Source organism: Orbicella franksi, chromosome 14, assembly GCF_964199315.1.
Source record: "Orbicella franksi chromosome 14, jaOrbFran1.1, whole genome shotgun sequence".
In the NCBI taxonomy this organism is placed as follows: Eukaryota; Metazoa; Cnidaria; class Anthozoa; order Scleractinia; family Merulinidae; genus Orbicella; species Orbicella franksi.
In genome coordinates, this window is record NC_138158.1 from 11,843,717 (window position 1) to 11,865,151 (window position 21,435).

The following is a 21,435-nucleotide window of genomic DNA, read 5'->3' on the forward strand; positions in this document are numbered from 1 at the left end:
CAGTAGCCAAATGAGCAAAGTTGCTTGTTGTAGCCAAATGTGCTTTTTAGCCTTTTTGTTCTGTTGTCAATCTTGTCATGCACATTTGAACATTTTATGAAATTTGTGCAAATATTATTATTATTATTATTATTATTATTATTATTATTATTATTGTCCAATTTCTTTGCCCATGCAGGGCTCAAACGTAGACCCCCCACAAACTTACCAGTTTTTAGCCCACCAAGTTTCTCTAATTGTATGGCAAATCGATGTTATTCTTTTCATATGTATATATTCATTTTGTTAACACTCAGGAATTGAATTTTTTTACATTACATCATAGATAAGCTTTACTCATGACTGCTGCAATGGAGAAATTAAAAGGAATTGCAGAGCTCACTCCGTCCTCTAGTGAGGAGGATGCAAAAAATACCTATGATTCTTGGGCTTCATCTTATGAAGTGGTAAGCTGACTAATCTGCTTTGTACTGTATTGTATTGTATTGTATTGTATTGTATTGTATTGTATTGTATTGTATTGTATTGTATTGTATTGTATACCATGCCGTAGAAAATAGAGGAAATCAGAATACAGGAAAGCCGTTATGTTCAACGGTTTACATCCAACCTTCCCATCATGCACCGTGCATATGTCACTTTGACTGTATTAGCCACTGTATTTTATATGGCAATTGTGTATACCAAGAAAATACAAGTGACTCTTGGGATAGTTTCCATGGTAAATTACCACTTGAAAGTGTGGCATAACTAGAATGTATTGTATTGTATTGTGTTGAATTGTGTATTTTATAATAAAGTTTCCATATAATGCATGCTCTGATTGGCTGAATTAAGCAGCATGCTTTATTACAGAACAGATGCATGGTGAACTGACTTTCAAATTTTTGCTTCAGAATTTTAACAAATTAGACCCAAATTAAGCATCCCCTGACTCGGACAAACACAATGGAAAAGAGCTATTTCTCTGCAGTAAACATGGCTGCATGAAGGCCGTTGTATAATACGTTTTGCTACATTCCAACAAAACAGTTATCACATAGTGAAATAAACAAATTTTCAACCTAATGAATGCCTCGATAAAAAACATTATATTTGTCATGAAGGCAAAACTTATACTATACATTTCAAACAATGACACAAAACACCAATTGAGCTGTCTCTGTTTATGACGAGGAGCATTATTTTTGTAAAAATGCTCAAACAGCATTTACATGGAGTGTAGTAACACTAACCTTGTTGGCTAACTTGCAATCTCCAGTCATCTCAGCAAAGTGAACCTCGACAATTTGGTATCAACACTCACCTGACGAATGATCAGTTAAAAGCTTGCTCTGATATTCTCTCCTGCACTTGGAGTATAACCAGTGGGGGCAGTTTAGTCTTTCCAACTTTGATGCTGCCTAGTTTGGGCAGTGGCTGCAATTAAGCCACAAATAACTGTAGCTCATTCAAATACAACTCAGTATTTCACCTTTTTATCCGCAAGCTGTGAGCCTCTTGTTTTGTAATTTCCAACAAAAAAGTGCATATTTTCATGAGCCACAATGCAGCCAGATACCTCTGGACTTAAGAAACCTGGAGATCCTTGTTCAGAAAATCAAACTAAAAAGCAAACTTTGAAGCAACCATTCTTCTCTCGAAAGCCACTCGAAACCAAAAGTTTAGCTGAAGTCCACATTGTGATTGGCAGCTGTTGTCTTGATAAGTATCAAATTATTTGAACAATTCTAACAAGGATTGTGATTGGCTTATTTTAGCATGCATTAATTCAGAGAACATCTGCATGCTGACACCACTTTTCCTCATTTGGAAAATAAAGTTTTGTTTCAAAATTCAGCCAAATGCATGGGGAAATCAATGGATTCTTTATCATAAAACAAACAAAGAAACCTCAACTATGCTCTGTTCTGTTGTAAAGCACTTAGGAAGCAGTAGAGCAGAGAAACACTCGACTACGTCTCATGTTTCCCCCTACACTTTTTTTGTGTTCTACCACTTCCTATGTGCCTCAGTACAACAGAACAGCACAGTCAGTCACAGGCTTCTTTATTTTTTAAGTATAATGTATTGATTGGATTGCATTCTAGTCTAATGTGTTCTATTCTATTCTATTGCATTGCACTGCATTTCTTTTCTTTAAGTTGTGATATAGCAGACATATATCCGTTTTCTGCCAATGTATGGTTTTAGGTCTTGACAAGGTATATAATTTTACATGTGTCTGTCCTAAACGACCAAACCTATCTGAAGATGTCTCAAGCAAGATATGGTTACATGATTGTCAACTTTAAATATGGTTGATACCATATTTATCAGTCCAAGATCAAAGATCAGACATGTTTACCGGTCTTCACCAGGTCATTACTCAGTCTCATGGTTAGAAGACCAAACGTGATTTGTTTCATTGCAGTTTGCAAAGCAACACTTTTTGATTATTTTTTTTTTCTTGTTAAAGGGAGTTTTGGCTGAAAAGCAGTTCAAGTTCCAAACTATACTTGATGGTTTTCTTTAACTGATCCTGGGTTTTAAGTTGATAATTATCTCTGTGAGTGGTTCGAATACGATTAGTGTTTGGTTTTTAGCGTAAATCGCCAGGGCGTCGCCATGTTTACATTATGGTAATTTATGACGTCATTGCGCGGTAAGAGATCTTGATATGGAGTTTACAGAAGAATATTTCTCATTAGAGCTGAATATATTCATCTGGGTCTGAATTATAAACAATTAAAATGCTGTGTACTGACATCATAATTTCCCATCAAGCTTTGCAAAAATAAACATGGCAGCGCACCAGAAATTTGAACTACTAAACTAGCTGAAAGGAAACGTCTAGTATTTAAAACATTTAAAACAGGCAAAGAACTATTGACTTTAAATCGCTGGAACAATTTAACACAAACACCAGCATGTGATTTGGAACAAAACTGTTTTCTAGCCAAGATTTCCTCAAAACAATACATGGCATGTTTTGTCTCTTCCCCTAAGCAAGCTTGTAAAATGGACTAGCCTGTTGCGCAGGCGTAAAATGAGGAAGAAGGGGAAGGAGAGCGAGACTGGGGATGGAAGGGGGCGTTTTTGCCTCCCTACCCCTTCTCTATTTTACCATACCTGTAACGCAGGCTTAAAATGGTCTTTTGCCAAGTGATGTTGCATCATGTTTGTTTTCGTAGGATACCGAAAAACATGGTTACAAAGGTCATGTCTTATGTGTAGAGGCTTTTAACAAAGCTATGCAGTCGAAAGATGTGTTCCCTCATGCAAATAAGAACATCAAAATCCTTGATGCTGGAGCTGGTACTGGCATTATAGGCGAGATGCTGGTTAAACAAGGCTACACAAACATCGATGGCTTGGATATTTCACAGAAAATGTTAGACATAGCAGAAAATAAGAAAGTTTATAAGCGGCTCATTTGTGCTCCTTTGAGTGACATTCGCGTAGAGCAAATACAGACTGCCGAGTATGATGTAGTGTTGTGTGCAGGGACCATTGTTTATGAGCAAGCGAAGCCTGTAGCACTGGATGAGTTCGTACGTCATGTAAGACCAGGTGAGCACAGTTTATCAGATCGTCAGTTATCTTATCGATCTTTATATCTCTAAGGAAACAAGTTCATATCAGTAGGTTATGATTGGTAGATTTTGATGCAATATCCCTCACGACTCCATACCTAGACCCTATGGGGAAGGGAAGGAGCAGCTCTAGTCAGACCTTCCATGGGAGGGGTGGGACACAAGAAATGAGCGGCCTGTAAGGCTGGTGAAGATTTCAAGAAGCTAGACCTTTAAAAAGAGGGAAGGTGGGAATGGACTCAGCGACTGAGATCTTGTAAGGGAGGGGATGGAAACAATAACCAAGACCTTGAAAAGGAAGGGGAAGTAATATACCAAGGACTGAAATCCTGAAAAGTAGGTTAGGAACACAACAAATGAGACGGTGTACTGCAAAGGAGGAACGAAACAACTGAGAACAGTACCATATTGCCGCGGCAGAATGTTCCGTTTGAACGAGAACAGAACGCGGCAATGGACAGACCCAGTCAGGGAGATGGCACAAAACAGCTAGTGCAGAAAATACTACTTTTTAACTTTCAATATTACTGAAAGCATTTTCTTTCGTAGGATGGACGTTTTGGGTTCACTGGCATCGGTCTTTTGTTGTGATTCAACAGGATTTCATTCTCAGGATGACCTTGAGTATTCTGCATTCAATTGCTTTCCCGGAAATTCTCAAAGTTGAACGCTACACCAAATTGAAATCGATGGAAACAGTCCACTCGAGTCAAAAGATAAGGTTTTTATTCGACTGAATTAACATTCTAATTTAGCTGTGTTTTTCCTTTGAAGGTGGACTGTTTATTTTCTCTATTCGTGCGGACTCCTTCGACCCAGTAGAGCTCGGTTACAGCCCCAAGTTTGAGGAGCTAGAGAAATCAGGAAAATGGCGTCTTGTGAACAGAGAACGACGTGAGCTGTACACTAACCCTGATGAGGAACGCTATAGAGACTGTTATTTGATCACTTACAAAGTGCTCAAAAACTGAACAACATACTAACTCATTAGTACAAGAATGTTTAATAGTCTTATTGGCATGTTTCTGATGTCATGTGGCAATAGTTAAGTGAGTTTTCCTTGTGTAAATCGTTTACCACCTTTTAAATTGTTATATATTGATATTTTGTACAACAATCATGTTATAACCAGGGAAACGGAACCGTTCGAATAAACGAATGAGAATATAACTAATAAGCAACACACGCTAGCACACAACACTCTTTAATCCACGTGTCGCGCCAAGCACATGGGCATCACAAACTCAAGTAGTCCTACGACGTAACAAGAACCTATGATATAACAAATCGAATAAAAACCACGGTCAAACACAAAACGTTCAGATCGAGTGTCATGCGGGGATAGTTAGTGACTTATGAACGAAAAAATGGGAAGAGGAGACATGTGTTTTTATGGAGATAACAACAGCTTAAAAGAAACTTTGCCTGGGGAGGGCACTGAAGCTTCCATTTAAATCCTAAGCAAGGATAGAAAATAGCTTGTATCCCTTTTGGATCCTTCCAGTTGTCTACTTTTGGGTGAGGAACGCGGGCTCCATTCCGGAACATAACTTACATCCGCAGTGGATACGCCCTTGTTATCCTCCTCGGTCGTGTATCAGGAATTTGATCCTTCTACCTATTAAATATGGGATACCATCAAACGATCCCTCACTAGCTCTACATTGTGCTATGACGCGCTTTATACCCGGAACAGTAGATTGGACGAAAAGTTGAGCAGCAAGAACCTGTTAGACATCATACCACATTTCTTTGCTTTATGGTGTTTTCTATTTACATCGGGATACAATCGATCCAATGATATTACAGAGAACTCTCGACTTCAATTAAAGTAAAAACCCGCGTGCAAGAAACAAACATCAAAGGAGCAAACAAAGATGCCAAGATTTATGTTGGAAGGTCCACGACCGTGCAAAATCTATTGTTTTGCGTTCATATACTATGCATGAATTGCGTAACCAAAACGTTTCTATTGGTTAGTTTGTGCACGGTAAAGGCCAAAAAAGCGAGCAAAAACATACAACAAATTACTGAAATTAAAGAACTTTGTCGAGTTTCATAACCGTTCTCCTTTATTATAAGCTAAACTGAGATGCGATCTATATTTGACCATAATTAGCTAAACCCTAAGACAACGAGTAGGGGCTTATTTTAAAGAGGCACCCGAGTACCCAGCCCAGGAGATTTCTGTGTCCATCATTTTGGAAAAAGCTCATTATACCTTTGAAATGTAAATTATGCAATAAGAAATCACAGCACAGACAAGGAACAACACAAAAAACACATGATCAAGTTTGACGGACACTTTTTGCCATGTTACTTGCTGTTCTTCTTCTTGCCAACCCCTGGGCGTGCCTATGCTAGTAGATGGGGACAGTTCAATTGCATTCACGGACGTGCGAGATTTCATAGATGGCGGCTGAACGTCTGAGCCAGCTACATGTATTCGTTGAACGCTTTTCTTTTTCCTGCACATGTTGAAAACGCTTTGCACCCACTCTGGGGGAGTGCCCTCCATGAAAAAGACCTTCAGGACGAAAATATTGGCAAACAGGACCAATGCCATGATGACCAAAGTGACCTGCAAACTTATTCCAAGGATTGGAACACCATCGGACGTTTCAGGGAGGAAAGATGGAATGAGAAGCAAGAAGACAGTCATAGCAAGAAGCATGGTGGTGACAAAGCCAATTCTCTCTCCACTCTCCACTGGAATTAAAAAGCTTGGAAGGGCGAGAAACATAAGCATTATACTGGGAATGGTCAGATAAAACAAGTGGTATAAAGGCTTCCGAGACATTTTTAGCGTGTAAACCACCTCGCTGAAATCAAATGGGCAACAGTCACCGTGATCTGTTAATTCTAATTTTGCGGAGATTTCGTCTATCGTCCAGTCACCGTTCGTAACAAACCGATCTGCAAATGAACAAAACGTATGATTTTACACACGGTGGCTGCGAAGGAACACCCCTACAGTCAACTCTGGCCTTGTGGACTCCCTGCTATTATGAACACCTTGCTATTACGGAGAGAAGCTACATCTCCACCCCAAACTACAGTCGAGCCCCTATTAAGCGGCTACTTATTAAACAGCCACCCTATTCGGCGCCCGGTAATCAAAGTCCCGATGAGAGCTTTTCTATTGTTTTTACCTTTATTAGAACCAGCCGAAACTACAAAGAAATGTATCAAAAGAATTCCCGCTAATACGGAATTGTGGATATTTCAAGCGGGCCCACACTCAAATGTTTATTGCTCTACTCTCGTTAAAACGAACAACTTGGACATGTTGAGGGACATAATTAATTATTCTGCCGTCATACTTAGTAGTTTGTAAGGTATTTTGACCTATATTGTTTAATTATGTATCAAAGTAAAATGTGTATTACAAATGAAAAGAAACTGGAAACTTTTTTATTAAAAAGTTTATAGCAATATATGTTATGAATGACACTCCTCAACCAAACCTTGGGTCATTTTCATCACAACCCGCTATTGCGGACACCAGAGTTGACTGTATTGAGGTAACATCTCCTTCAAGGGACACAAAACATTTGTCGCCGCAAGCTGCATGCTTATAGATTTCTTTTAGTACAGGGACACTTCTCTTACGGGGGTTCTTCTCTTTGTCCCTAGGGTGTCTCCTAAGAGGAGGTTCCACTTTATACTTTGTACAAACAAACTGAGAAGACAGAAGGTCCTGAAAAGATGAAATGCGTGATTGACTGATTGTTTAACTGTCTGGGTCCGTCGCTGAGAGACGAGAAGCAGATATCGTGATTTACTCAAAGCAACCTTACATGATTCGATTTACTTACTGGTAAATTCACCACTTGTGTCTTTAAATAGTTTGATGTCCATCCTGCCAATTCCGTATGTGTATGAACCAAAGCCCATTTCACAGGTCTGATTGTCAAATGGCCAGTTACCGATTTCTAATTTGCAGTTGGCTTTAAATGTAGCTGGTCCACTCCACACACTCATTCCGGTATTATCCACGGACACCTCAGTGACAAACTTTGTTCGTCCTCCGGCTAGAGTAACGCTGTCATCACCACTGAAATCAACGACAGGTTTATGAACTTACTTTGACATGTACTTTAGCAGCTTCTATCTTGCTTACTGTCTTAGCCACTCTTCTTTTGTGGGTGTTTTGTTTGCCGGGGGGGATGGTTTATTGTTAGTCTTTTTTTTTTAATTTTCTTTTTACTGAAGTAAGCTATAATTTTAAGATTTCCTGTTTATTTTATCGTAATTTTGGACATCATAAATGAATGACTCAGTAGATAGTGACATTACATATATACATATTTATTACAAATGCATATTTTTATTTACATCATCGTGTGTATATATTTATTTCAAGTACATATTTTTTGTTCCATAAAAACATTCAAATCTTTACCAAACTGGCTCAATAAAAATATCAGCCACAATTTCTTTTATCTACAAACACCTACTTGTTGAAAAGAGAAATGTCCGGCACCCAGATTTCGTCCGGGACAAACTGTACTCGAGATACTCCTCCAAAATCATCCGAGTTCCATACAAGGAATTCGTTTCTCCACGTCTGTGTAAACCGAAACAACTTTAAATAAGAAAAGTCTCATTTGGATTTGAGTTACGTTATGTTTTATACAACCATATAAACATCATCCTGAGTAGCCAGCCCTTTGTTCATGAACTATAAGTATGACCTGAGTTGAGAAATAACGGAATTCGGTTCAAACTCGTTCAACCTGGTTGAACGTGACCGTCGATAAAACCAGGAACATGAAACATCCCGGAACATTCCGGAACATCGAATAATTATGATAATTATGAGAAAATATGTAAAATTAAATTTTCGAAAATAAAATAAACAAAAATAAACTGGTATCAGCTCAAAATATGAAAAAATATTTTGGGGGGTAGGGGAGGGGTAGGGAGCGTTGGGTATTGCTTCAACTGACCACAATGAACGCAGGCTCCTCTTCTTTCCCGCCAATTGTGTCACGTGGTTTACAGCACTCTATTTTTCAACACTAACATGGACGATTCCGACGATGAATGCCAGGTAATTCATTGCGTTTCCTTTGTGGATCCCTGATTTCTTCAACATACATGTATGAGGTGTTCGTCTGAGCATCATACAGTTGCTTGTTAAGTCGGTAGCTATAGTTTTGTCACTGTTCCGTCTTCATGTTGCAATTATCATCCCCAGTTTCGCGCTCTCTGCTGGGAATGCCTGGCACAATGACCCACCAAGCGCAGACTCGGCCTTTCCGGAAACCCGAGTAATCAAAGATTAAAGCAGCGCGTACACGCGCGTACTTCGCATGTTTGGTCTACTTTTGTGGCGTTCTAATGACTCGATAGAAAACTAAGTTTGATCGAATGTCAGATAACGATCTGCACGTGAAGTTGACTGAACGAGGGATGAATAGATTATAAGCTATTATAGCCTGCGGTAAAAGTGTTCCTAATTAATTAACTAAGTATTAACTTGTACTGGAGATAACATTTTCCAGGAAAGGCATTTGAACTGTTGGCGACACTTAGAATTCAATTTCAGATCGCCAACACTTGTAACAAATATTTCTTAAGACAATAAAGTTTTGACCAGCGACCCTGCAGACAACGCGTGGCCAAAAGTCTTGGAATAGACCATTTTACAGTTGTCTGCTCAGTGACCTGACCTTTGGATGGCAGCGAGGCTAGAGTTGACCTTGTTTTGATACAGACCTCACTGCTTTTGTCATGTAAATGCACCTAGTTGGCATCAGAACAACTTGTTTTACACAACAAAAGCAGTGAGGTCTGTATCAAAACAAGGTCAACTCTAGCCTCGCTGCCATCCAAAGGCCAGGTCACTGAGCAGACAACTGTAAAATGGTCTATTTTGTGCTTGTATTTGTTTACACTGTCATCAGAGCTCGAGCAGTCCGAACTAGTTTACACAAGAAACTCAATGCCGAAAGAGTTTCCATTTCTATCTCATAGACAAACTATTTCTTCATGAGAAATCGTGTATACGCATATCTTTGAATTGACGTAATGAATTGGATAAAGAAATCACACTCGGGTACCCGTATTTTTCGGTCTGATTAAAGAGTTCGAACGTCACCACCTTGGTTTTCTATGAACAACGAAGTCTGGGAATAAGGGACAGTCGCGTGATTAACTGATGGCGAACGACTAGAAGGAATGGATTAGTCTTCTAAGTTGCGAGCCTTCACTCAATGCAGTTATTTTCATTTTTCTTTTTTCTCCTTCTTCTTTTTTGTTTTGTTATGTTTTTGTTTTGTTTTTTATTTTCTGAGCTGATACCAGTTTATTTTTGATTAATTTAATTTTTGAAAATTTAATTTTACATATTTTTCTCATAATTATCATAATTATTCGATGTTCCGGAATGTTCCGGGATGTTCCATGTTCCTGGTTTTATCGACGCCCGTTGAACGTTAATCAGAGCCGGCGTTCAGTCTGAATATTCCTGTAAGAGATGCAGCGCATACGAATTGAAAATGAGCGAATTCAACAAAATTTTGCTAATATATTTTTTTAGGTTGGTGTGTAACAGGTCTGACAGGTAACTAAAACAGTTTGCGGTTGTCTGTCTCTGCGTTATACTTCCTGATTTCTAGATGTGACCAGAAGTTAATGACTTTTCATTTCAGTTGACTAATATGCTTAAATGGTCTTTAGTCAGTCTCCATCGAGTCTCCACTTTAAGATTTGTAGATTAAAAAGTATCAGTAATGCAGCAATGTAACTTAATTGCATACCTGTATTACCCATGTGTCCAAAATAATTATTTGTTCTTTGGTATCCTGTGATACAAAGAAAACACAAAACAGAGTGAAATCAGGAGCATAGGTCCATGGAGTAAAGAAATGGCTAAGGCAAAAGTCGACAACTGCTCTACAATACAACTCTTCAGCCTAGCAGACCCAAACGTTCAGCCAATAATTATCAGTACTAATTGGCCGACTTGTTTGAAAGCTGGTTAACGCTAACCCAAGATTAAAAGTTAACCGAAATATTAATTTTTTTTCCATAAAGATGTTTTTCACTGCCTATGTTTGGTGTAGTTTGGAGATTATTTAAATTCTAAACTGAAGGACAAACAATATAAACAGAAAACTTCACCGAAAACTTACAAATCTTGAATCAAAATTCGCGCCAATCCTGAGTGAGCTCAAACCTGGCCCTGGTTAACAACAGCTTATTCCTTAGTCAGTAGACACGCCATTCATCTATAGATCGTTTTCATGTGACGTCATCACTTTCGAAAACCCAAAACTAAAGAGCCACCAAAGCTTTTATCCTCATCAGGCATAAGAGGGCGGTATATTTATATCTGTTTACAATTTTACAGCTCAATAGCGTGCTTCGTTTGGAATCCAGAGCATTTTGAATTTCAGGGTTATGGAGGTGCGTGACACAAGGCTACGATCGAGTTTGTCGAAAAATATATACTTATCTCATGATTTTGAGCCTTTTTAGAAGTTAAAGCATTATGAAAAGTGCTTATATAAATGCTTGTTTGAGCAGTACTGATAATCAGTCGCCTAGATAGCCAAAGTAAGTTCCAGATGTTTACACTATTTTCCGGCCGCCATATTGATGTACCACTGAGGTACACCAACATGGCGTTTTCATACTGGGCTCTGCAAATATCTGCGAAACATTTCGACGAATATCTGAAGTTTGGGGAAACGCACAGGCCTAAAACTTGGAGAAGTGTCTTGTTTAGTTATCTTCTATAACGTCGTAAGTTCATAGCTTTTTCCACTGGATGGTTTTCGATTTATTTTTTTATTGCGTGACAGTGAAAACGATCTATTTGACTATACTCACCACTTTAGCAAGTCTGCTGATCTTCATAGAAAACGACACTTCCACGGTTTTATTCCCTAAAACTGGTCGGACTTGCTTGTCGTAGTCAGTCAGAAGTTGTAGGCGGATTTGATGTTCAAATGAAAGGTTAGATGACCCAAATATGCCTTTAAAAAGTAGACTGGAGTTAATCGATAACAAATAGAATCTGAAAAAGCCCTCTCAGTAAGCATAAGCTTAAAACACTTCAATCGACAACAAATTGCTGGAGCTTCCTTACAATTAGTTGTTTATTACATGACTGACAAAATGACGAACAAAGTGACGAGCTGCAGACAAACTAGTAACAATAAAGGCAAGCTGTCGCATCGAACTCCACTGAAAACGAAGAGGACTGATTTGAGAACCAAATCCTTCAATTCTTGTTCAAGTAGGAAGGAAGATACTGGCATTTTCTGTTTTAGTTAGATAGTGCTTTAAAATCAGCAAACTTTTCATCAATTAAATATATCTTCAGTTCAGTAATTTATGAAAAGGGCTCATCAGTTTATACTGAAAAACGGAAACCTCGAGCGACCCCGAGCGACTGAATTTTAAAATTTTAAAATTACGCTCCGAACGTATTTAAAAACCTCCTGTGGGCATCCATGAATTGATAAATGCGTGCTGTATGATACTGAAGTAAATTTTTTCAGTATTGCCCCAATAACTTATTTGGACAACTGAACAAATGAAATATCCGTATATTTACAGGTCTTTACTAAACTGACGGAGGCCTTTTGCATTCGTCCAGTATTGCTGGCATAACTGAATTCCCCCCAAGACCCCCTCGTTCAAGCAGAAGAGAATCTCTGTCTCGCAGCCAGTACTCATGGATCATTTAGTAATCCAAGCAAAATTGAAACTTAAAACTTAACAGAAGAAGACCGACGGGAAGAGTTCTTTCGTTGTTGATCTTTGATAGAAATCCAAGACGTTTTCACCTGCCGTGTTTTCTTACAGTGATTAGATCCAAAAGGAATTCCCGATTTAGATAACAAAAGCACTAACGAAAGAGCAGCACGAAGAGTCGCCATTAACGAGTTGTCATTGATTACCAGAAAATGTTTCGTATTTATTTTGCAAAGGGAATCTGGTTCTAGCAAGTTTTTTAACTTGGGTCTATCTCTTATGTGTAGTTCAAGCAGGTGATTTTCAACCATTGTAATATCTCGGGATATTGAAGGATTTTTATTTACCGGCTTGTACCACTTACAAGTGGAAAACTTAGAGAAATTACACAGCAATTGAAATTTTAATCGAATACAGCGCAATCATGGTAATAGATGTCCAACAGTAGCAATTAAATCATGAAAGAATGAAAGATGCGAATGCAGCCATAACACTACTGGAAAAATGATCTGAAAAAAAATTGGGGGGGCTCTGAACGAAATTCGAACCCACGACCTTTGCGTTACCGGTGCAATGCTCTACCAACTGAGCTATCAAAGCCGCATGAGGCGATTGTGTGTTGGTTCGGCCCTATATGTTCAGTGGAAGTAATACTCGGCTCAAGTATATGAATTCCATGGGTTCGAATCCCGTTCAGAGCCCCCAAAAAAAATTTTCAGGTCATTTTTCCAGTAGTGTTATGGCTGCATTCGCATCTTCCATTCTTTCATGATTTAATTGCTACTGTTGGACATCTATTACCATGAAATTCATATACTTGAGCCGAGTATTACGTCCACTGAACATATAGGGCCGAACCAACACACGATCGCTCTCATGTGGCTTTGATAGCTCAGTTTGTAGAGCATTGCATCGGTAACGCAAAGGTCGTCGGTTCGAATCCCGTTCAGAACCTGAGATTTTTGGCATGTACTAAAACCCGAAACAACGCAACGAAACCACTGAAACCACCGAAACGAGCGAAACGAAACCACCGAAACGAGTAAAATAGTAAGTAAATAAATAACAAAGTTAAAAAAAAGCCTTGATCTCTGGCACGTTACTATGGCAGCCGGATCTCGTACCCAGATCCTGTTCTTAAGCCACATGTGTGACATCGTGACATCACAAACCTGAAAGATGGATGAGCGCAAGCGTGTCGAGCTGGAAGACATCGAGAAAAAGGTGGATATTTTCACATTCTGAATGGTATTCTAGCTAAAACAAGAAATGTAATTTCAAAGAAAGGTTTCGTGGTCGTATCGTGGATTCTTAGGCGGTGGCGAATCGACAACGCCAAGCCCAGGATGTACGGAAACACAATCTCAAGAGTATCCGTGAAGAACTGAGCGCCTAATAAGAAATAACTTTGAGAACTGCAGGAGTCACGAAAGCCTGACGTCAATATGATTAAAGCCTGTCAAGTCGCCCTCGTTTTTCTTTAGAGATATATATTAAAGAAAGTCCTGGTTCGCACGAAGAATGCTGCAAAGTCATTCTCGAAAAGACCATTCGATTCGCCACCGTCTAAGAATCCACGATATGACCAGAAAACCTATCTTTGAAATTAGATTTCTTGTTTTAGCTAGAGGGCCATTCAAAATGTGAAAGATACTCACCTTTTTCTCAATGTCTTCGTGGTCGTCGTCGACACCCTTGCGCTCATCCATCTTTTAGGTTTGAGATATAACGATGGGTACAAGATCAGGCTGCCATAGTAACGTGCCAGAGATCAAGGCTGTTTTTTTTTTTAACTTTTTCATTTATTTACTTATTATTTTACTCGTTTCGCTCGTTTCGTTTCGTTGTTTCGGGTTTTAGTACATGCCGAAATTTTTTCAGGTCATTTTTCCGTGTTATGGCTGCATTCGCATCTTTCATTCTTTCACAGCGCAATCAGTTTTCTAAATAATATTTTTAAGCCATATATTCATTTAGCAAAATACATCGAAAATACGGTCTAATAACATACGTGAACTGCTTGCTTGTGGCGAATTTGCTTACCGCGAGAAAATCAGTCCAGCTTTGAAACTGGCTGTGAAATCTGTACTGTAACAGAGGCATCATGATGAAGTAAATAAACCCTCTACTTACTGTTATACTGTTTTGCAAATTGTAATTCATTTTTTTTTTTTTGAAAAACCTAACACGTTGATCCTTTTCACCACAAAAAGGCAATTTGAATTGTTGGTACTTTCATGTCGTGTTATTTGTTAACTTGAATTCAGCCGGTCTTGGAAATGAAAAGCCGGGTTCAGTTACAATGACGCTAAATTAACAGCGCAAGCTGAAGTGGCTTAAAGCTTCGGTGTTTATGTCCTTCTCTTTTGCTTTCACTAAAAACACCGAAGCTCTAAGACAGGCCAGCCAGGTCAGAGTTGGATTACTTTCTCGTGCCTTGCCGGAGTATCAGTTACAAATCGTTATTAAACGAGCGACAAGGCTACAAGTTACAAAACAACATTTTAAAACAAGTCATACTAAGATTGAGACAAACTAACAATTATTCATTCGAGACATGTCCGGCTTAATCGTGACTGTCTGATGTTTGTATCGGTGAGTTCATTTCAAAGATTAAAAGCCCGGAATAAAAGGAGTGATTTAAACATGACCAAGACATAAAACCTAATAATCTTGAGGAAGTGAATCTCAGTTAGCAGCCTTGAAGCGTAATCGGTATAAATGTGCAAGATCACGGCACCCGGAAAAATCGAATCAGTTCAACAACCAATAAATACGAAATTAATGAAATAATCCCTGATATACTTACTGTTTACAAGTAATCCTTGCAAAAACAGAAGAACCAGAAGGTGGGCCATCTTGACACTGGAGTTTTTTACAGCCTCGTTCACTGAACTTTAATGTTACAGAAGTTATGCTTGAGACTAAAAGACTACGCTTTCTCACGGACGCAATGATTTTACTAATTTCTTCATTGTTGTGCAAATTGACTCCTATTGTTAATGTGTACAACGTTTTCGCTGTTACGTCAAATGCAATGAATAGTGTATTCTTATTTGGTTGTGTAGGAACACGCAAATTAAGTGAATGTTACAGTCCTGAGCCTGAATGAACTCCACACCAGGATCAGAAAATGAGCTGGTGTTGCGCAAATGACAAGGCTTCGTCAAAATACATAACATAATAATTTGGTTTTTAAATTTCGACGTATTCTGATGAGGGAGTGCATTGACGTGGACACTCAGGATAAGAGCCAAGCTTTTACTAAACACACACAATAGTGCAAGATTACTAACGTGTAACCACAACAAACGCAAAACAAAACGTAAACGTACGCAGTGATTGACAGAAAAGTAACATCAAATAATTTGAAAAGCAACGCGGACAGCGCTCAAGTCACGGCTGACCCAGAAAAAAAAAATTGTGTGATATAGGTTTCAAAATATCTATCTGCCTTATTACAGGAAATCAACGCTGGTGTAACGCGACATAAACTAACGCGAATTGAAGGAATTTAAAGATTCGGGTTAATAAGTCGCGATAATATTTATTAATTTCATTTATTGAGAATTAATTTCATTAAGCGCTTATTATACGAAATTTTATAGGGCTGCCTTGTCAATATTTTTGAAAAACGCGCTCAAAATTGAAGCTTTTCAAAAGAAAAATATATGCTACAACATGACGTTGCGACGTCATCTTGTCGCCATTATCAAATGTTGATTTCAGTAGTTCAGTTCAGATATATATTACATCTACACATACATGTATACTAGCTAGCTTGAGTGTTATGGAGTCAAGATAAATGTGAAGAACAATGTCAGCTAATTAAACACGTTTGCCCGAATAGAGTCCGCTCGTGTGTTTAAGGACCCCTTTAAGTTTTGTCTTTTTTCTTTGATTAGCCACATCTCGTAAATTAAGCTTTCCAGTTTCCCTCTGCACTTCTTTAAGGTGTTGAATTGTTCGTGCATATTTGGCTGGTCTTGGTTGTGACTTTCTCGATGGTGTTTTCCAACAGCTGAGTACTTATGCTCATTAATCCTTGAAACAGGTGTCGGCGTGTGTATCTGACATAACTTGAATCGCACAAGTTACATTTCAATTCATAAACAACGCATTGGTGATTTACTAGAGATGGTTTCTTCTCCGTCACTCTACGGTCTTGGGCGAGTCTCCTGCTTGTGAAAATGGGCTGCAGATCTTTATTTATCTTCGTGGAAAGGTTGCTTAAGTCTTTGCGTACAGTGTCAACCCCAACCCCCTAAGACCCCAAAACTTGGAAACAAAGACCTCATCCCACGCATTGACCATACTAAATCGTTCGATTGATAACCCAAGTCAAGAGATTAATGTGCCTTTCGAAAGTCGTGTATCAAAGAAATTTTAACAACGTGATAGAAACGAAACGACGTAGGATCCACTTGAGATTTCCGAAGAAGATCCGGATTTGGCTCGACGACTTCCGGGGATATGATTTAGTCAATGTTTGAGTCTGGTTTCAAATTCCCTCTCTCTCGCCGCCCGCGCCCCCCCCCCCCCCCCCCGAATAAGGCAAATTTTTTAGGGCGGGTGTTAGGAAAAAGGAGAGAGTACTGGGGCGAGGGAAAGTACAGTACAGTTGTCAATTTTGCAACTTCGTGCTCTACACGGGAGATTAAAGAGCGCAGGGTGGTACATATTTCAAAACTCCACCCCTTCCCCTCAGAAAACGACAATTTGGGGGGGGGGGGGAGTGACAAAAAGAAGAGAGAGTACAAACAGAAGACCTAAACTTTTAATTTAAACTGTTCCGATTATTGTACACATGAAAAGTTACAAGAATGACCTCCCCTTCCCCCCTCAGAAAAAAAGAATCACTTTTCCGGGGGGGATGATTTTTCCCGAGGGTACTGAGAAAAGCAGTACCCTAACCAAAAAAATGGGGGTCTTTGTGTCTTAAGGGGTCTTAAGGGGTCTTTGGTTTCAAGACACCCTCTTTTTTCGGTTTCGAGATGGTGTCCCATCTTGAAAAGTTCGATTCCAACCTGAAGGATCATCGGTTATTTGTTGCTATTTCCATGATAGCCGGATGAGCTTCACTGAGAGTTGTAAGGAAAGAATCAGTAGCCGAGGATTCGCGAACCAAAACAAAGGTGTCGTCTACGTACCTTCTGTAGAATGAAGGTAATTTGTTTGCATGTTCGAGATTTTATTTTATGGAACACATAAATACATTGATGTGAAGTATATATGAAATAATTCATATTCGAACTGCGGTTGTAGATGAAAGTGAAGAATGACCATCGCAGTAAATTTTCCAATTTAAGCAATTGGAAAGAAGAAGCCTGAAAAAAATCAGGGCTTCAACGGGATTCGCCATCAGGGGATTTAGTGGTGAGCCCATGGCGACTCCGTCCTACAAGTCACAGTCGAACCGGAACAACTGACCTTTTGTAGCAACTCTCAAATGTTCAATAAGGTCAGCTTCGCTGATGTTCAGGTTATGCGTACTGATTAAACCAATTTATTTAAAGGCTTTCTTTGCGAGAATTTGAATTGATTCCTCAAGTGTTACATTTGTAAAGAGGGCTGTTACATCATAGGTGACCAGAATGTCATTCTCAGCTTGCCTAGTTCCTGTTCCTCTACTCCATCTTCTAAAGAGGAGGATGCAAAAACACCGAGGATTCTTGGTGAGCTGACTAATCTGCTTTGTATTTTATTGTATTGAGTCGTGTTGCGTTGCGTTACGTTGCGTTATATTGTATTGTATTTTGTGTTGTATTGTATTGTATTTTGTGTTGTATTTTATTGTATTTTGTTGTGTTGTACTGTGTTGTATTGTATTGTATTGTATTGTCAATATTGTATTCAGTACTGAATTGTATTTTCTTGTGTTGTGTTGTATTGTATTGCAGTGCATTGCATTGTATTGTATTGTATTGCATAATGTCTTGTGTTTTGTGCTGTATGGCTGTAGTGCACTATATTGCAATGCACTATATTGTACTAGTGGATTGTATTCTATCGTATTGTTTTCTATTCTATTGCTTTGCAATTCGCATTGCATTGCTTTTCTTTAAATTGTGATATAGCTAATACAAGTAGACATACACCTGTAATCAGTTTTCTGCCAAAATAAGAGGGAGGGTATGAGGGTATGTATAATTAAAGCTCTTGACAGGGTACACATGTGAAGTGAAGTGAAAGACTTTATTTAATGAGGGTGACCCGTGACAGTAACTTAAGTTACTGATAAACTTGGGGCCCTCAGCTTAAAATAATTAGAGTGCTAAAAATATATTATTTACAATAAAATGCTAAAATACGATATTATTTACAATAAAATACTTAATTAAGTTACTATTAAAAATGGTGACAAATAATAAACTGGACTTACAATTTCAAACATACTACGAATAATAAGAGTTAAAAAATTCCATTAGTTTTCTGTCTGTCCTAAGCCTATCTGAACCTGTCTTGCAAGATATGGTTACACGATTGTCGACTTCAAATATGGTTCATGTGATGATATGTGCTTCAAATGCACTTCCGGTGACGTAATCAGCATGTGAACCATCATGCTTTGCGATCTTTTGCGTGTAGTTCCCACCATGTTGTTTACATATTAAAATCAAGTAAGAAGCGACATCGCCTCCTTTATAGCTCGCGGCTATTACAGTTCATACAGTATTTGTCAGTCCAAGATCAAAGATCAGACCTGTTCACTAGTCTTCACCAAGTCATCACAGTACCCAGTCTCACAGTTAGAAGATCAAATATGATTTGTCTCATTGCAATTTGCAAAACAACACTTCTTAATTAATTTTTTTACTTGTTAAACAATACATGGCATTTTTTGTTTCTTCCCCTAAACAAGCTTGTAAAATGGACTAGCCTGCTGCGCAGGCGTAAAATGAGGAAGAAGGGGAAGGAGAACGAGACTGGGGATAGAAGGGGGCGTTTTTGCCTCCCTTCCCGTTCTCTGTTTTACTATGCCTGTAACGCAGGCTTACAATGGTCTTTTGCCAAGTGATGTTGTATCATGTTTGTTTTCGTAGGATACCGAAAAACATGGTTACAAAGGTCATGTCTTATGTGTAGAGGCTTTTAACAAAGCTATGCAGTCGAAAGATGTGTTCCCTCATGCAAATAAGAACATCAAAATCCTTGATGCTGGAGCTGGTACTGGCATTATAGGCGAGATGCTGGTTAAACAAGGCTACACAAATATCGATGACTTGGATATTTCACAGAAAATGTTAGACATTTTAAGGGTGAGCACAGTTAATCAGATCGTCAGTTATCTTATGGATCTTATCTCTAAGGAAACAACTTGAAGTTAATTCAGATTTCAAGAAGCTAGACCTTTAAAAAGAAGGAAGGTGGGAATGGACTCAGCGACTGAGATCTTGTAAGGGAGGGGAGGGAAACACTCCCCAAGACCTTGAAAAGGAGGGGGAAGGAATAAACCAAGGACTGAAATCCTGAAAAGTAGGTTAGGAACACAACAAATGAGACGGTGTACTGCAAAAGAGGAAAGAAATTCAGCAACTGAGAGCAGTTCCATATTGCCGCGGCAGAATGTTCCTTTTGAACGAGAACAGAACGTGGCAATCCATAGACCCAGTCAGGGAGATGGCACAAAACAGCTCATACAGAAAATACTACTTTTAACTTTCAATATTACTGAGAGCATTTTCTTTCGTAGGATGGACGTTTTGAGTTCACTGACATCGGTCTTTTGATGTGATCTAACAAGATTTCATTCTCGGGATGACCTTGAGTATTCTGCATTCAATTGCTTCCTTGGAAATTCTCAGAAGTTGAACGCTACACCGAATTGAAATCGATGGAAACAGTCTTCTCGAGTCTTAACTTGGTCAAAAAATAAGGTTTTTATTCGACTGAATTAACATTCTAATTTAGCTGTGTTTTCCCTTTGAAGGTGGACTGTTTATTTTCTCTATTCGTGCGGACTCCTTCGATCCAGTAGAGCTTGGTTACAGCCCCAAGTTTGAGAAGCTAGAGAAATCAGGAAAATGGCGTCTTGTGAACAGAGAACGACGTGAGTTGTACACTAACCCTGATGAGGAACGCTATAGAGACTGTTATTTGATCATTTACAAAGTGCTCAAAAACTGAACAACATACTAACTCATTAGTACAAGAATGGTTAATAGTCTTGTTAGAATGTTTCTGATGTCATGTGGCAATAGTTGAGTGATTTTTCCTCGTGTAAATCGTTTACTACCTTTTAAATTGTTATATATTAATGTTTTGTACAACAATCATGTTATAACCAGGGAAACGGAACCGTTCGAATAAACGAATGAGAATATAGCTAATAAGCAACACACCCTAGCACACAAAACTCTTTAATACACGTGTCCCGCCAAGCACATGTGCATTACAAACTCTAGTAGTCCTACGACGTAACAAGAACCTATGATATAACAAATCAAATAAAAACCACGGTCAAACACAAAACGTTCAGATCGAGTGTCATGCGGGGATAATTAGTGACTTATGAACGAAAAAATGGGAAGAGGAGACATGTGTTTTTATGGAGATAATAACAGCTTAAAAGAAACTTTGTCTGGGGGGGGGGGGGGGGGGACTGAAGCTTCCATTTAAATCCTAAGCAAGGATAGAAAATAGCTTGTATCCCCTTTGGATCCTTCCAGTTGTCTACTTTTGGGTGAGGAACACGGGCTCCATTCCGGAACATAACTTACATCCGCAGTGGATACGCCCTTGTTATCCTCCTCGGTCGTGTATCAGGAATTTGATCCTTCTACCTATTAAATATGGGATACCATCAAACGATCCCTCACTAGCTCTACATTGTACTATGACGCGCTTTATACCCGCGACATTAGATTGGATGAAAAGTTGGGCAGCAAGAACCTGTTAGACATCATACCACATTTCATTGCTTTATGGTGTTTTCTGTTTACATCGGGATACAATCGATCCATTGATATTGCAGAGAACTCTTGACTTCAATTGCAGTAAAAACCCGTGTGCAAGAACCTACATTTTTTGAAGTCTGGCAAAATAGTCTTGTATTTTGGGGTGGCTATTGGCAATTTAGGCTAAGTAGGTTCTTAATTAGGTTCTTAATTTCTATGAAGAAGATATGGTTGTTGATTACCAGAAAAAA

At 38.8% G+C, this 21,435-nt stretch overlaps 2 protein-coding genes across 3 annotated transcripts; one reads left to right on the forward strand and one right to left on the reverse strand.

Moving 5' to 3' along the window:
* Window positions 1-218: 218 nt before the first annotated feature.
* On the forward strand, window positions 219-20,414 carry LOC145467728 (methyltransferase-like protein 27). 2 transcript variants are annotated; one of them, XM_081451329.1, is made up of 3 exons: window positions 219-446; window positions 3,174-3,552; window positions 20,218-20,414. In XM_081451329.1, the coding sequence occupies exons 1-3, from the start codon at window positions 339-341 to the stop codon at window positions 20,412-20,414; spliced, it is 684 nt and encodes a 227-aa protein (XP_081307455.1). In that variant the 5' UTR covers window positions 219-338. The 2 variants fall into 2 exon arrangements, with proteins under 2 accessions (XP_081307455.1, XP_081307454.1); XM_081451328.1 differs by lacking the exon at window positions 20,218-20,414 and adding an exon at window positions 4,350-4,556.
* Window positions 5,781-15,225, reverse strand: LOC145467694 (neuronal acetylcholine receptor subunit alpha-5-like). Its single transcript, XM_081451296.1, has 6 exons — window positions 15,097-15,225; window positions 11,418-11,563; window positions 10,343-10,387; window positions 8,036-8,145; window positions 7,394-7,632; window positions 5,781-6,491 (listed from the first exon to the last, which is right to left on the reverse strand). Exons 1-6 carry the CDS (start codon window positions 15,143-15,145, stop codon window positions 5,791-5,793), a joined length of 1,290 nt encoding a protein of 429 aa, XP_081307422.1. The 5' UTR covers window positions 15,146-15,225; the 3' UTR covers window positions 5,781-5,790.
* Window positions 20,415-21,435: the final 1,021 nt, after the last annotated feature.

Coding starts and splice junctions, on each gene's coding strand:
- LOC145467728 (XM_081451329.1), top strand. CDS start 339: ATGACTGCTGCAATGGAGAAATTAAAAGGAATTGCAGAGCTCACTCCG. Junction 447..3,173: donor GGGCTTCATCTTATGAAGTG/GTAAGCTGACTA, acceptor TTGTTTTCGTAG/GATACCGAAAAACATGGTTA. Junction 3,553..20,217: donor CGTACGTCATGTAAGACCAG/GTGAGCACAGTT, acceptor TTCCCTTTGAAG/GTGGACTGTTTATTTTCTCT.
- LOC145467694 (XM_081451296.1), bottom strand. CDS start 15,145: ATGGCCCACCTTCTGGTTCTTCTGTTTTTGCAAGGATTACTTGTAAAC. Junction 10,388..11,417: donor TCAGCAGACTTGCTAAAGTG/GTGAGTATAGTC, acceptor TTTGTATCACAG/GATACCAAAGAACAAATAAT. Junction 6,492..7,393: donor CACAAGTGGTGAATTTACCA/GTAAGTAAATCG, acceptor GTTCATTTGCAG/ATCGGTTTGTTACGAACGGT.